This window comes from Procambarus clarkii, chromosome 5, assembly GCF_040958095.1.
Source record: "Procambarus clarkii isolate CNS0578487 chromosome 5, FALCON_Pclarkii_2.0, whole genome shotgun sequence".
Lineage (NCBI taxonomy): Eukaryota > Metazoa > Arthropoda > Malacostraca > Decapoda > Cambaridae > Procambarus > Procambarus clarkii.
Window position 1 is genome coordinate 51,451,569 of NC_091154.1, and position 16,494 is coordinate 51,468,062.

General features: G+C 53.3%; 1 protein-coding gene across 1 annotated transcript in view; it reads right to left on the minus strand.

The window, feature by feature from the left end:
• Positions 1-16,494, minus strand: part of LOC138352226 (uncharacterized) — a 106,487-nt gene that overhangs the window by 36,507 nt on the left and 53,486 nt on the right. Inside the window, exons 3-4 of the mRNA XM_069304513.1 lie at positions 11,279-11,582; positions 10,049-11,181 (exon numbers count right to left, since the gene is read on the minus strand). Of these exons, the coding sequence (XP_069160614.1) occupies positions 10,049-11,181; positions 11,279-11,582 (1,437 nt within the window). The remainder of the gene's footprint in view (positions 1-10,048; positions 11,182-11,278; positions 11,583-16,494) is intronic.

Genomic DNA, 16,494 nt, shown 5'->3' on the forward strand with positions numbered 1-16,494 from the left:
AACAGTGGCCTTCAGTGTTAAGAACAGCGGCCGCCATAGTTAAGAACAGTGGCCACCAGTGTTAAGAACAGTGGCCTCCAGTGTTAAGAACAGTGGCCGCCATAGTTAAGAACAGTGGCCGCCAGAGTTATGAACAGTGGCCGCCAGAGTTATGAACAGTGGCCGCCATAGTTAAGAACAGTGGCCGCCAGAGTTATGAACAGTGGCCGCCAGAGTTAAGAACAGTGGCCGCCAGAGTTATGAACAGTGGCCGCCAGAGTTATGAACAATGGCCGCCACAGTTATGAACAGTGGCCGCCAGAGTTAAGAACAGTGGCCGCTAGAGTTAAGAACAATGGCCGCCAGTGTTATGAACAGTGGCCGCCAGAGTTAAGAACAGTGGCCGCCAGTGTTAAGAACAGTGGCCGCCAGTGTTAAGAACAGCGGCCGCCAGAGTTATGAACAGTGGCCGCCAGAGTTAAGAACAGTGGCCACCAGAGTTAAGAACAGTGGCCACCAGAGTTAAGAACAGTGGCCGCCAGAGTTATGAACAGTGGCCGCCATAGTTAAGAACAGTTGCCGCCAGAGTTAAGAACAGTGGCCTCCAGTGTTAAGAACAGTAGCCGCCATAGTTAAGAACAGTGGCCGCCAGAGTTAAGAACAGTGGCCTCCAGTGTTAAGAACAGCGGCCGCCAGAGTTATGAACAGTGGCCGCCACAGTAATGAACAGTGGCCGCCACAGTTATGAACAATGGCCGCCAGAGTTATGAACAGTGGCCGCCACAGTTATGAACAGTGGCCACCAGAGTTATGAACAGTGGCCGCCACAGTTATAAACAATGGCCGCCAGAGTTATGAACAGTGGCCGCCACAGTTATGAACAATGGCCGCCAGAGTTATGAACAGTGGCCGCCAGAGTTATGAACAGTGGCCACCAGAGTTATGAACAGTGGCCGCCACAGTTATGAACAATGGCCGCCAGAGTTATGAACAGTGGCCGGCACAGTTATGAACAATGGCCGCCAGAGTTATGAACAGTGGCCGCCAGAGTTATGAACAGTGGCCACCAGAGTTATGAACAGTGGCCGCCAGAGTTATGAACAGGGGCCGCCAGAGTTATGAACAGTGGCCGCCAGAGTTATGAACAGTGGCCGCCAGAGTTATGAACAGTGGCCGCCAGAGTTATGAACAATGGCCGCCACAGTTATGAACAGTGGCCGCCAAAGTTAAGAACAGTGGCCGCCAGAGTTAAGAACAATGGCCGCCAGTGTTATGAACAGTGGCCGCCAGAGTTAAGAACAGTGGCCGCCAGTGTTAACAACAGTGGCCGCCAGTGTTAACAACAGCGGCCGCCAGAGTTATGAAAAGTGGCCGCCAGAGTTAAGAACACTGGCCGCCAGAGTTATGAACAGTGACCACCAGAGTTAAGAACAGTGGCCACCAGAGTTACGAACAGTGGCCGCCAGAGTTATGAACAGTGGCCGCCATAGTTAAGAACAGTGGCCGCCAGAGTTAAGAACAGTGGCCTCCAGTGTTAAGAACAGTGGCCGCCATAGTTAAGAACAGTGGCCGCCAGAGTTAAGAACAGTGGCCTCCAGTGTTAAGAACAGCGGCCGCCAGAGTTATGAACAATGGCCGACAGAGTTATGAACAGTGGCCGCCAGAGTTATGAACAGTGGCTGCCAGAGTTATGAACAGTGGCCACCAGAGTTATGAACAGTGGACGCCACAGTTATGAACAGTGGCCGCCACAGTTATGAACAATGGCCGCCAGAGTTATGAACAGTGGCCACCAGAGTTATGAACAGTGGCCTCCAGTGTTAAGAACAGTGGCCGCCAGTGTTAAGAACAGTGGCCGCCAGAGTTATGAACAGTGGCAGCCAGAGTTATGAACAATGGCCGCCAGAGTTATGAACAATGGCCGCCATAGTTATGAACAATGGCCTCCAGTGTTAAGAACAGTGGCCGCCAGTGTTAAGAACAGTGGCCGCCAGAGTTAAGAACAGTAACCACCAGAGTTAAGAACAGTGGCCGCCAGTGTTAAGAACAGCGGCCGCCAGAGTCAAGAACAGCTGCCGCCAGAGTTAAGAACAGCTGCCGCTAGAGTTAAGAACAGCGGCTACCAGAGTTAAGAACAGCGGCTACCAGAGTTAAGAACAGCTGCCGCCAGAGTTAAGAACAGCTGCTGCCAGAGTTAAGAACAGCGGCTACCAGAGTCAAGAACAGCGGCTACCAGAGTTAAGAACAGCTGCCGCTAGAGTTAAGAACTGTGGCCACTAGAGTTAAGAACAGCGGCTACCAGAGTTAAGAACAGCTGCCGCCAGAGTTAAGAACAGTGGCCAGTAGAGTTAAGAACAGCGGCTACCAGAGTTAAGAACGGCTGCCGCCAGAGTTAAGAACAGCGGCCGCTAGAGTTAAGAACAGCTGCCGCTAGAGTTAAGAACAGCAGCCGCCAGAGTTAAGAACAGCTGCCGACAGAGTTAAGAACAGCAGCCGCCAGAGTTAAGAACAGCGGCCGCCAGAGTTAAGAACAGCGGCCGCCAGTGTTAAGAACAGTGGCCGCCAGAGTTATGAACAGTGGCCGCCAGAGTTATGAACAGTGGCCGCCATAGTTAAGAACAGTGGCCGCCAGAGTTATGAACAGTGGTCGCCAGAGTTAAGAACAGTGGCCGCCAGAGTTATGAACAGTGGCCGCCAGAGTTATGAACAATGGCCGCCACAGTTATGAACAGTGGCCGCCAGAGATAAGAACAGTGGCCGCTAGAGTTAAGAACAATGGCCGCCAGTGTTATGAACAGTGGCCGCCAGAGTTAAGAACAGTGGCCGCCAGTGTTAAGAACAGTGGCCGCCAGTGTTAAGAACAGCGGCCGCCAGAGTTATGAACGGTGGCCGTCAGAGTTAAGAACAGTGGCCGCCAGAGTTATGAACAGTGGCCACCAGAGTTAAGAACAGTGGCCACCAGAGTTAAGAACAGTGGCCGCCAGAGTTATGAACAGTGGCCGCCATAGTTAAGAACAGTGGCCGCCAGAGTTAAGAACAGTGACCTCCAGTGTTAAGAACAGTGGCCGCCATAGTTAAGAACAGTGGCCGCCAGAGTTAAGAACAGTGGCCTCCAGTGTTAAGAACAGTGGCCGCCATAGTTAAGAACAGTGGCCGCCAGAGTTAAGAACAGTGGCCTCCAGTGTTAAGAACAGCGGCCGCCAGAGTTATGAACAATGGCCGCCAGAGTTATGAACAGTGGCCGCCACAGTTATGAACAGCGGCCGCCAGAGTTATGAACAGCGGCTACCAGAGTCAAGAACAGCGGCTACCAGAGTTAAGAACAGCTGCCGCTAGAGTTAAGAACTGTGGCCACTAGAGTTAAGAACAGCGGCTACCAGAGTTAAGAACAGCTGCCGCCAGAGTTAAGAACAGTGGCCAGTAGAGTTAAGAACAGCGGCTACCAGAGTTAAGAACGGCTGCCGCCAGAGTTAAGAACAGCGGCCGCTAGAGTTAAGAACAGCTGCCGCTAGAGTTAAGAACAGCAGCCGCCAGAGTTAAGAACAGCTGCCGACAGAGTTAAGAACAGCAGCCGCCAGAGTTAAGAACAGCGGCCGCCAGAGTTAAGAACAGCGGCCGCCAGTGTTAAGAACAGTGGCCGCCAGAGTTATGAACAGTGGCCGCCAGAGTTATGAACAGTGGCCGCCATAGTTAAGAACAGTGGCCGCCAGAGTTATGAACAGTGGCCGCCAGAGTTAAGAACAGTGGCCGCCAGAGTTATGAACAGTGGCCGCCAGAGTTATGAACAATGGCCGCCACAGTTATGAACAGTGGCCGCCAGAGATAAGAACAGTGGCCGCTAGAGTTAAGAACAATGGCCGCCAGTGTTATGAACACTGGCCGCCAGAGTTAAGAACAGTGGCCGCCAGTGTTAAGAACAGTGGCCGCCAGTGTTAAGAACAGCGGCCGCCAGAGTTATGAACGGTGGCCGTCAGAGTTAAGAACAGTGGCCGCCAGAGTTATGAACAGTGGCCACCAGAGTTAAGAACAGTGGCCACCAGAGTTAAGAACAGTGGCCGCCAGAGTTATGAACAGTGGCCGCCATAGTTAAGAACAGTGGCCGCCAGAGTTAAGAACAGTGACCTCCAGTGTTAAGAACAGTGGCCGCCATAGTTAAGAACAGTGGCCGCCAGAGTTAAGAACAGTGGCCTCCAGTGTTAAGAACAGTGGCCGCCATAGTTAAGAACAGTGGCCGCCAGAGTTAAGAACAGTGGCCTCCAGTGTTAAGAACAGCGGCCGCCAGAGTTATGAACAATGGCCGCCAGAGTTATGAACAGTGGCCGCCACAGTTATGAACAGCGGCCGCCAGAGTTATGAACAATGGCCGCCAGAGTTATGAACAGTGGCCGCCACAGTTATGAACAGTGGCCGCCAGAGTTATGAACAGTGGCCGCCACAGTTATGAACAGTGGCCGCCACAGTTATGAACAATGGCCGCCAGAGTTATGAACAGTGGCCGCCACAGTTATGAACAGTGGCCACCAGAGTTATGAACAGTGGCCGCCACAGTTATGAACAATGGCCGCCAGAGTTATGAACAGTGGCCGCCACAGTTATGAACAATGGCCGCCAGAGTTATGAACAGTGGCCGCCAGAGTTATGAACAGTGGCCGCCAGAATTAAGAACAGTGGCCGCCAGAGCTAAGAACAGTGGCCGCCAGAGTTATGAACAATGGCCGCCAGAGTTAAGAACAGTGGCCGCCAGAGTTATGAACAATGGCCGCCAGAGTTATGAACAGTGGCCGCCACAGTTATGAACAGTGGCCGCCAGAGTTATGAACAGTGGCCGCCACAGTTATGAACAGTGGCCGCTACAGTTATGAACAATGGCCGCCAGAGTTATGAACAGTGGCCGCCACAGTTATGAACAGTGGCCACCAGAGTTATGAACAGTGGCCGCCACAGTTATGAACAATGGCCGCCAGAGTTATGAACAGTGGCCGCCACAGTTATGAACAATGGCCGCCAGAGTTATGAACTGTGGCCGCCAGAGTTATGAACAGTGGCCACCAGAGTTATGAACAGTGGCCGCCAGAGGTATGAACAGTGGCCGCCAGAGTTATGAACAGTGGCCGCCAGAGTTATGAACAGTGGCCGCCAGAGTTATGAACAGTGGCCGCCAGAGTTATGAACAATGGCCGCCACAGTTATGAACAGTGGCCGCCAAAGTTAAGAACAGTGGCCGCCAGAGTTAAGAACAATGGCCGCCAGTGTTATGAACAGTGGCCGCCAGAGTTAAGAACAGTGGCCGCCAGTGTTAACAACAGTGGCCGCCAGTGTTAAGAACAGCGGCCGCCAGAGTTATGAACAGTGGCCGCCAGAGTTAAGAACAGTGGCCGCCAGAGTTATGAACAGTGGCCACCAGAGTTAAGAACAGTGGCCGCCAGAGTTAAGAACAGTGGCCTCCAGTGTTAAGAACAGTGGCCGCCATAGTTAAGAACAGTGGCCGCCAGAGTTAAGAACAGTGGCCTCCAGTGTTAAGAACAGCGGCCGCCAGAGTTATGAACAATGGCCGCCAGAGTTATGAACAGTGGCCGCCACAGTTATGAACAGTGGCCGCCAGAGTTATGAACAGTGGCCACCAGAGTTAAGAACAGTGGCCGCCACAGTTATGAACAGTGGCCGCCACAGTTATGAACAATGGCCGCCAGAGTTATGAACAGTGGCCACCAGAGTTATGAACAGTGGCCTCCAGTGTTAAGAACAGTGGCCGCCAGTGTTAAGAACAGTGGCCACCAGAGTTATGAACAGTGGCAGCCAGAGTTATGAACAATGGCCGCCAGAGTTATGAACAATGGCCGCCATAGTTATGAACAATGGCCTCCAGTGTTAAGAACAGTGGCCGCCAGTGTTAAGAACAGTGGCCGCCAGAGTTAAGAACAGTGGCCACCAGAGTTAAGAACAGTGGCCGCCAGTGTTAAGAACAGCGGCCGCCAGAGTCAAGAACAGCTGCCGCCAGAGTTAAGAACAGCTGCCGCCAGAGTTAAGAACAGCGGCTACCAGAGTTAAGAACAGCGGCTACCAGAGTTAAGAACAGCTGCCGCCAGAGTTAAGAACAGCTGCTGCCAGAGTTAAGAACAGCGGCTACCAGAGTCAAGAACAGCGGCTACCAGAGTTAAGAACAGCTGCCGCTAGAGTTAAGAACAGTGGCCACTAGAGTTAAGAACAGCGGCTACCAGAGTTAAGAACAGCTGCCGCCAGAGTTAAGAACAGAGGCCAGTAGAGTTAAGAACAGCGGCTACCAGAGTTAAGAACGGCTGCCGCCAGAGTTAAGAACAGCTGCCGCCAGAGTTAAGAACAGCAGCCGCCAGAGTTAAGAACAGCTGCCGCCAGAGTTAAGAACAGCAGCCGCCAGAGTTAAGAACAGCGGCCGCCAGAGTTAAGAACAGCGGCCGCCAGTGTTAAGAACAGCGGCCGCCAGAGTTAAGAACAGCTGCCGCCAGAGTTAAGAACAGCTGCCGCCAGAGTTAAGAACAGCAGCCGCCAGAGTTAAGAACAGCAGCCGCCAGAGTTAAGAACAGTGGCCACCAGAGTTAAGAACAGTGGCCGCCAGTGTTAAGAACAGCGGCCGCCAGAGTCAAGAACAGCTGCCGCCATAGTTAAAAACAGTGGCCGCCAGAGTTATGAACAGTGGCCACCAGAGTTAAGAACAGTGGCCACCAGAGTTAAGAACAGTGGCCGCCAGAGTTAAGAACAGTGACCTCCAGTGTTAAGAACAGTGGCCGCCATAGTTAAGAACAGTGGCCGCCAGAGTTAAGAACAGTGGCCTCCAGTGTTAAGGACAGCGGCCGCCAGAGTTATGAACAATGGCCGCCAGAGTTATGAACAGTGGCCGCCACAGTTATGAACAGTGGCCGCCAGAGTTATGAACAGTGGCCGCCACAGTTATGAACAGTGGCCGCCACAGTTATGAACAATGGCCGCCAGAGTTATGAACAGTGGCCGCCACAGTTATGAACAGTGGCCACCAGAGTTATGAACAGTGGCCGCCACAGTTATGAACAATGGCCGCCAGAGTTATGAACAGTGGCCGCCACAGTTATGAACAATGGCCGCCAGAGTTATGAACAGTGGCCGCCAGAGTTATGAACAGTGGCCACCAGAGTTATGAACAGTGGCCGCCACAGTTATGAACAATGGCCGCCAGAGTTATGAACAGTGGCCGCCACAGTTATGAACAATGGCCGCCAGAGTTATGAACAGTGGCCGCCAGAGTTATGAACAGTGGCCACCAGAGTTATGAACAGTGGCCGCCAGAGTTATGAACAGTGCCCGCCAGAGTTATGAACAGTGGCCGCCAGAGTTATGAACAGTGGCCGCCAGAGTTATGAACAGTGGCCGCCAGAGTTATGAACAATGGCCGCCACAGTTATGAACAGTGGCCGCCAAAGTTAAGAACAGTGGCCGCCAGAGTTAAGAACAATGGCCGCCAGTGTTATGAACAGTGGCCGCCAGAGTTAAGAACAGTGGCCGCCAGTGTTAACAACAGTGGCCGCCAGTGTTAATAACAGCGGCCGCCAGAGTTATGAACAGTGGCCGCCAGAGTTAAGAACAGTGGCCGCCAGAGTTATGAACAGTGGCCACCAGAGTTAAGAACAGTGGCCACCAGAGTTAAGAACAGTGGCCGCCAGAGTTATGAACAGTGGCCGCTATAGTTAAGAACAGTGGCCGCCAGAGTTAAGAACAGTGGCCTCCAGTGTTAAGAACAGTGGCCGCCATAGTTAAGAACAGTGGCCGCCAGAGTTAAGAACAGTGGCCTCCAGTGTTAAGAACAGCGGCCGCCAGAGTTATGAACAATGGCCGTCAGAGTTATGAACAGTGGCCGCCACAGTTATGAACAGTGGCCGCCAGAGTTATGAACAGTGGCCGCCAGAGTTATGAACAGTGGCCACCAGAGTTAAGAACAGTGGCCGCCACAGTTATGAACAGTGGCCGCCACAGTTATGAACAGTGGCCGCCAGTGTTAAGAACAGTGGCCGCCAGAGTTATGAACAGTGGCAGCCAGAGTTATGAACAATGGCCGCCAGAGTTATGAACAATGGCCGCCATAGTTATGAACAATGGCCTCCAGTGTTAAGAACAGTGGCCGCCAGTGTTAAGAACAGTGGCCGCCAGAGTTAAGAACAGTGGCCACCAGAGTTAAGAACAGTGGCCGCCAGTGTTAAGAACAGCGGCCGCCAGAGTCAAGAACAGCTGCCGCCAGAGTTAAGAACAGCTGCCGCCAGAGTTAAGAACAGCGGCTACCAGAGTTAAGAACAGCGGCTACCAGAGTTAAGAACAGCTGCCGCCAGAGTTAAGAACAGCTGCTGCCAGAGTTAAGAACAGCGGCTACCAGAGTCAAGAACAGCGGCTACCAGAGTTAAGAACAGCTGCCGCTAGAGTTAAGAACAGTGGCCACTAGAGTTAAGAACAGCGGCTACCAGAGTTAAGAACAGCTGCCGCCAGAGTTAAGAACAGTGGCCAGAAGAGTTAAGAACAGCGGCTACCAGAGTTAAGAACAGCTGCCGCCAGAGTTAAGAACAGCGGCCGCCAGAGTTAAGAACAGCGGCCGCCAGAGTTAAGAACAGCGGCTACCAGAGTTATGAACAGTGGACGCCAGTGTTAAGAACAGCGGCTACCAGAGTTAAGAACAGCGGCCGCCAGTGTTAAGAACCGTGGACACCAGAGTTAAGAACAGCGGCCGCCAGAGTTAAGAACAGCGGCCGCCAGTGTTAAGAACAGCAGCCGCCAGAGTTAAGAACAGCTGCCGCCAGAGTTAAGAACAGCAACCTCCAGAGTTAAGAACAGCGGCCGCCAGAGTTAAGAACAGCGGCCGCCAGTGTTAAGAACAGCGGCCGCCAGAGTTAAGAACAGTGGCTACCAGAGTTAAGAACCGTGGACGCCAGTGTTAAGAACAGCGGCTACTAGAGTTAAGAACAGCGGCCGCCAGAGTTAAGAACAGCGGCCGCCAGAGTTAAGAACAGCGGCTACCAGAGTTAAGAACAGCGGCCGCCAGAGTTAAGAACAGCGGCCGCCAGAGTTAAGAACAGCGGCCGCCAGAGTTAAGAACAGCGGCAGGTTTTCAGTAAGACTCTATAGCACTGCTTTAGAGTCAGTGCAGATCACTCTACCGTTAGTGCTTCGTTCAAAGAATCTTAACGCCATAACAGTGGCAGTTAGCTCCGCTTGTGTTGAAGAGGCAAAGCTCTCAATACGGGCTTTTCCTTCTTTTCTGCGTTGTAAAGCATTATTCCTAATTACAGTGTATGCTGCACCAGCCCTGCCATTGTCAGGGTTAGATGACCCATCAGTGTAGATTTGATCTAACTAATCTTCGACTTGTTTATAGACGTCCTCCAGATAATTGTGCCTCATTTCTTGAGTTATCATGTTAGACTTTTTCCTTGCCATTTGATTGATGATGATTCTGCATGAGTCATCCACTCTGGGAGGTAACCTCTCTACAGGCATGAGCTCACGGGCTTGTTCAAGCAGGTGAAGTTCTTCCAGGTAGCAGACTGATCTCTGATGCCATTTCATGCATCAGTTTCCCCCTGAAAGTAGCACAGAACTCACTTTTATCTTTTCAATATCATTATGATGGGGATCTCTGGCTATCTTAATTGCAAGCCGAGCATTTTTTGTTACACACCCCCCCCAGGAAGCAGCCCGTAGCAGCTGTAACTCCCAGGTACTTATTTACTGTTAGATCAACAGGAGCATCCGGGTGAAAGAAACTGCTCATTTGTTTCCGCTTCCACCGTGGATCGAACCCGGAACCTCAGGACTAAGAATCCAAAGCGCTGTCCACTCAGCTGTCAGGCCCCTCCCAGAGTCCATCACCTGCACGGGTCGTCCCAGGCAGGAATGTCCACGTCACTCCCTCCACCAGTCCACCAACTTGCGGAGAGGCAAATGGGTGAGAAGGGGAGGAGGAGGCAAGGCAAACAAGAGGGGAAAATGGGGAGCCAACTGGGATGAAGAAATGGGAGGAATTAGACATTCTTAACGGTTTGCAACGGAAGCTAGATGCTTCCACAAGAATACTTACCACTAAAAGCAGCGTGGGTGTCCCAGCATCACGGTGGGGGCGAGGCAGCGTGGGTGTCCCAGCAGCAGGGTGGGGGCGAGGCAGCGAGGGTGTCCCAGCATCAGGGTGGAGGAGAGGCAGCGAGGGTGTCCCAGCATCAGGGTGGGGGAGAGGCAGCGTGGGTGTCCCAGCATCAGGGTGGGGGAGAGGCAGCGTGGGTGTCCCAGCAGCAGGGTGGGGGAGAGGCAGCGTGGGTGTCCCAGCATCAGGGTGGGGGAGAGGCAGCGTGGGTGTCCCAGCATCAGGGTGGGGGAGAGGCAGCGTGGGTGTCCCAGCATCAGGGTGGGGGAGAGGCAGCGTGGGTGTCCCAGCGTCAGGGTGGGGGAGAGGCAGCGTGGGTGTCCCAGCATCAGGGTGGGGGCGAGGCAGCGTGGGTGTCCCAGCATCAGGGTGGGGGCGAGGCAGCGTGGGTGTCCCAGCATCAGGGTGGGGGCGAGGCAGCGTGGGTGTCCCAGCAGCAGGGTGGGGGCGAGGCAGCGTGGGTGTCCCAGCATCAGGGTGGGGGCGAGGCAGCGTGGGTGTCCCAGCATCAGGGTGGGGGAGAGGCAGTGTGGGTGTCCCGGCATCAGGGTGGGGGCGAGGCAGCGTGGGTGTCCCAGCAGCAGGGTGGGGGCGAGGCAGCGTGGGTGTCCCAGCATCAGGGTGGGGGCGAGGCAGCGTGGGTGTCCCAGCATCAGGGTGGGGGAGAGGCAGTGTGGGTGTCCCAGCAGCAGGGTGGGGGCGAGGCAGCTTCCTCAGCCACCACTCCACAAGGCCACGACCCAGCAGCCTCGCCACGTCCAGAGGTGTGTGTCCCTGCTCGTTCCTGGCGCGAGGGTCGAGGCCGGCCGCCACCAAGCACTGTGTTGCCTCCAGACCTCCGCCCCTCGCTGCCTGGTGTAGTGCTGTCTCCCCGCGCTTGTTTACAGCGTGACGGTCACACCCGGCAGCTGTCAGCAACACCTGCACAACACCTGTGTGGTTACCCTGGGCAGCATGGAGCAGTGGTGACCGACCATAGTGGTCCCGAGAGTCAGGGTCAGCGCCGGCACCAAGTAGCTTCACCACACACGACTCATGACCATTCAGCGCTGCCCTATGTAGTGCGGTCTCACCTGTAACACCGGTTATGTTGAGGCTTACACACAACATACACAAACATGCTTAGAACATTATAATACAACATACTGCAGCATGTGTTGTGGTTCTCACCATTACAATCCCTGGCCTGCAGGTCAGCCTGGGCGCTGAGCAGCTGCCTCACCACCTGGTCATGACCGCTGCTAGCCGCCCAGTGTAAAGGTGTGAGGGAGGACTTCCCTGAACCCTCCACAGGGAGTCCCGCCGCCAGCAGGTGACGCACCAGGTGAGTGTGACCCCTCCCAGCCGCCTCGGTCAACATGCAGAGTGGCACTTGGAAAATAGGGTCCACCACCGTGACGGAGGTGTCAGCACCCTGGGCGAGGGCGGCCAACGCCAGCACCTGGTCACCCCTAAGGACTCCCGCCACCAGGTCCTGTAGGATGACAATGGTCACTGGTAACGGTAACGGTAAGGGAAGGGGGAACTATCAGGGAAAAGCGCCAAACCATTACGACTATGTAGCACTGGGAGGGGGTCAGGATTTGGGAAGGTATGGGGGGGGGAGTAATGATGCTCAACAACTTGGATGGTCGGAGATTGAACACAGACCTGCATGAAGCAAGACCGTCGCCCGACCGTCCAGCCCAAGTGGTTGGGTAACGGTGTAGGAGATAAAGAGATTAACCAATTAAACACATTACCATTAATTAACAACCTAACGACAAACTTCATGACTCGAGCCAAAGAAATAAAGCAACCTAGACAATAATAATCTTGACAGCCAGTTAACAGTTACATTAAAAGCTCGTCCAGTCTACGACCACCTTAAGCAACAACCACCAACCAAGTGGCCACTTTATGCATCAGACCAGTCAGCAACAGTCAAAGTCAGCAACAGTCAAAGTCAGCAACAGTCAAAGTCAGCAACAGTCAAAGTCAGCAACAGTCAAAGTCAGCAACAGTCAAAGTCAGCAACAGTCAAAGTCAGCAACAGTCAAAGTCAGCAACAGTCAAAGTCAGCAACGGTCGAAGTCAGCAACAGTCAAAGTCAGCAACAGTCAAAGTCAGCAACAGTCAAAGTCAGCAACAGTCAAAGTCAGCAACAGTCAAAGTCAGCAACGGTCGAAGTCAGCAACAGTCAAAGTCAGCAACAGTCAAAGTCAGCAACAGTCAAAGTCAGCAACGGTCGAAGTCAGCAACAGTCAAAGTCAGCAACGGTCGAAGTCAGCAACAGTCAAAGTCAGCAACAGTCAAAGTCAGCAACAGTCAAAGTCAGCAACAGTCAAAGTCAGCAACAGTCAAAGTCAGCAACGGTCGAAGTCAGCAACAGTCAAAGTCAGCAACAGTCAAAGTCAGCAACAGTCAAAGTCAGCAACAGTCAAAGTCAGCAACAGTCAAAGTCAGCAACAGTCAAAGTCAGCAACAGTCAAAGTCAGCAACAGTCAAAGTCAGCAACAGTCAAAGTCAGCAACAGTCAAAGTCAGCAACAGTCAAAGTCAGCAACAGTCAAAGTCAGCAACAGTCAAAGTCAGCAACAGTCAAAGTCAGCAACAGTCAAAGTCAGCAACAGTCAAAGTCAGCAACAGTCAAAGTCAGCAACAGTCAAAGTCAGCAACAGTCAAAGCGGGAGCATCACATGGCTACTGTAGTCCAGGCGGAGCATCACATGGCTACTGTAGTCCAGGCGGAGCATCACATGGCTACTGTAGTCCAGGCGGAGCTTCACATGGCTACTGTAGTCCAGGCGGAGCATCACATGGCTACAGTAGTCCAGGCGGAGCATCACATGGCTACAGTAGTCCAGGCAGAGCATCACATGGCTACTGTAGTCCAGGCGGAGCATCACATGGCTACTGTAGTCCAGGGGGAGCATCACATGGCTACTGTAGTCCAGGCGGGAGCATCACATGGCTACTGTAGTCCAGGCGCAGCATCACATGGCTACTGTAGTCCAGGCGGAGCATCACATGGCTACTGTAGTCCAAGTGGAGCATCACATGGCTACTGTAGTCCAGGCGGAGCATCACATGGCTACTGTAGTCCAGGCGCAGCATCACATGGCTACTGTAGTCCAGGCGCAGCATCACATGGCTACTGTAGTCCAGGCGGAGCATCACATGGCTACTGTAGTCCAGGCAGGGCATCACATGGCTACTGTAGCCCAGGCGGAGCATCACATGGCTACTGTAGTCCAGGCGGAGCATCACATGGCTACTGTAGTCCAGGCGGAGTATCACATGGCTACTGTAGTCCAGGTGGAGCATCACATGACTACTGTAGTCCAGGCAGAGCATCACATGGCTACTGTAGTCCAGGCGGAGCATCACATGGCTACTGTAGTCCAGGTGGAGCATCACATGGCTACTGTAGTCCAGGCTGAGCATTACATGGCTACTGTAGTCCAGGCGGAGCATCACATGGCTACTGTAGTCCAGGCAGGGCATCACATGGCTACTGTAGCCCAGGCGGAGCATCACATGGCTACTGTAGTCCAGGCGGAGCATCACATGGCTACTGTAGTCCAGGCGGAGCATCACATGGCTACTGTAGTCCAGGTGGAGCATCACATGACTACTGTAGTCCAGGCGGAGCATCACATGGCTACTGTAGTCCAGGCTGAGCATCACATGGCTACTGTAGTCCAGGCGCAGCATCACATGGCTACTGTAGTCCAGGCTGAGCATCACATGGCTACTGTAGTCCAGGCGGAGCATCACATGGCTACTGTAGTCCAGGCGGAGCATCACATGGCTACTGTAGTCCAGGTGGAGCATCACATGGCTACTGTAGTCCAGGCTGAGCATCGCATGGCTACTGTAGTCCAGGTGGAGCATCACATGGCTACTGTAGTCCAGGCTGAGCATCACATGGCTACTGTAGTCCAGGTGGAGCATCACATGGCTACTGTAGTCCAGGCGGAGCATCACATGGCTACTGTAGTCCAGGTGGAGCATCACATGGCTACTGTAGTCCAGGCGGAGCATCACATGGCTACTGTAGTCCAGGTGGAGCATCACATGGCTACTGTAGTCCAGGCTGAGCATCACATGGCTACTGTAGTCCAGGCTGAGCATCACATGGCTACTGTAGTCCAGGCGGAGCATCACATGGCTACTGTAGTCCAGGCAGAGCATCACATGGCTACTGTAGTCCAGGCTGAGCATCACATGGCTACTGTAGTCCAGGTGGAGCATCACATGGCTACTGTAGTCCAGGCGGAGCATCACATGGCTACTGTAGTCCAGGCGGAGCATCACATGGCTACTGTAGTCCAGGTGGAGCATCACATGGCTACTGTAGTCCAGGCTGAGCATCACATGGCTACTGTAGTCCAGGTGGAGCATCACATGGCTACTGTAGTCCAGGCGGAGCATCACATGGCTACTGTAGTCCAGGTGGAGCATCACATGGCTACTGTAGTCCAGGCGGAGCATCACATGGCTACTGTAGTCCAGGTGGAGCATCACATGGCTACTGTAGTCCAGGCTGAGCATCACATGGCTACTGTAGTCCAGGCTGAGCATCACATGGCTACTGTAGTCCAGGCGGAGCATCACATGGCTACTGTAGTCCAGGCAGAGCATCACATGGCTACTGTAGTCCAGGCTGAGCATCACATGGCTACTGTAGTCCAGGCTGAGCATCACATGGCTACTGTAGTCCAGGTGGAGCATCACATGGCTACTGTAGTCCAGGCGGAGCATCACATGGCTACTGTAGTCCAGGTGGAGCATCACATGGCTACTGTAGTCCAGGCGGAGCATCACATGGCTACTGTAGTCCAGGTGGAGCATCACATGGCTACTGTAGTCCAGGCTGAGCATCACATGGCTACTGTAGTCCAGGCTGAGCATCACATGGCTACTGTAGTCCAGGCTGAGCATCACATGGCTACTGTAGTCCAGGCGGAGCATCACATGGCTACTGTAGTCCAGGCGGAGCATCACATGGCTACTGTAGTCCAGGCGGGGCATCACATGGCTACTGTAGTCCAGGCGCAGCATCACATGGCTACTGTAGTCCAGGTGGAGCATCACATGCCTACTGTAGTCCAGGCGCAGCATCACATGGCTACTGTAGTCCAGGCTGAGCATCACATGGCTAATGTAGTCCAGGTGGAGCATCACATGGCTACTGTAGTCCAAGCAGAGCATCACATGGCTACTGTAGTCCAGGCGGAGCATCACATGGCTACTGTAGTCCAGGCTGAGCATCACATGGCTACTGTAGTCCAGGCGGAGCATCACATGGCTACTGTAGTCCAGGCTGAGCATCACATGGCTACTGTAGTCCAGGCGGAGCATCACATGGCTACTGTAGTCCAGGCTGAGCATCACATGGCTACTGTAGTCCAGGCGGAGCATCACATGGCTACTGTAGTCCAGGCTGAGCATCACATGGCTACTGTAGTCCAGGTGGAGCATCACATGGCTACTGTAGTCCAAGCAGAGCATCACATGGCTACTGTAGTCCAGGCGGAGCATCACATGGGTACTGTAGTCCAGGCAGGGCATCACATGGCTACTGTAGTCCAGGCTGAGCATCACATGGCTACTGTAGTCCAGGTGGAGCATCACATGGCTACTGTAGTCCAAGCAGAGCATCACATGGCTACTGTAGTCCAGGCGGAGCATCACATGGGTACTGTAGTCCAGGCAGGGCATCACATGGCTACTGTAGTCCAGGCTGAGCATCACATGGCTACTGTAGTCCAAGCAGAGCATCACATGGCTACTGTAGTCCAGGCTGAGCATCACATGGCTACTGTAGTCCAGGCGGGGCATCACATGGCTACTGTAGTCCAGGCGGAGCATCACATAGTATCAGGGATTCAGGGTTTTAGAAACTGGTTATTGAACCAAACTGATAATTTCTTACTGACCCCAACCACGCCCTGATAAAAATATGACCGACCACGGCAACCACACTTCTGCTGCTGTCAGTCGACCAGTAAAGACCACTGGAGTGCTTGCAATTAGTTGAGAGATCGCCCTGTAATCGCCTTGTTCTCGGAGAGCGGATCAACGTCACCTTTATTCAGGGGTGCGGCTCCAAAACTAGGCTATTGTCATGAGTTCTCACCCACTCGAGCCACCGTGACTCCCCCACAATCTCTCTAATATGCGATGATCTAAACCCCTTAATGATGTCACTGACCATCTGTTAACCAATTTGCAACCGTCTCTCTCTCTCTCTCTCTCTCTCTCTCTCTCTCTCTCTCTCTCTCTCTCTCTCTCTCTCTCTCTCTCTCTGACTCTCTAGGAAGCCTCACCTGGTCAAGGGCAATAATCAGCTGTTAACAAACAAACATTTATTACATGGAAGCACATACAAAGAAATATATA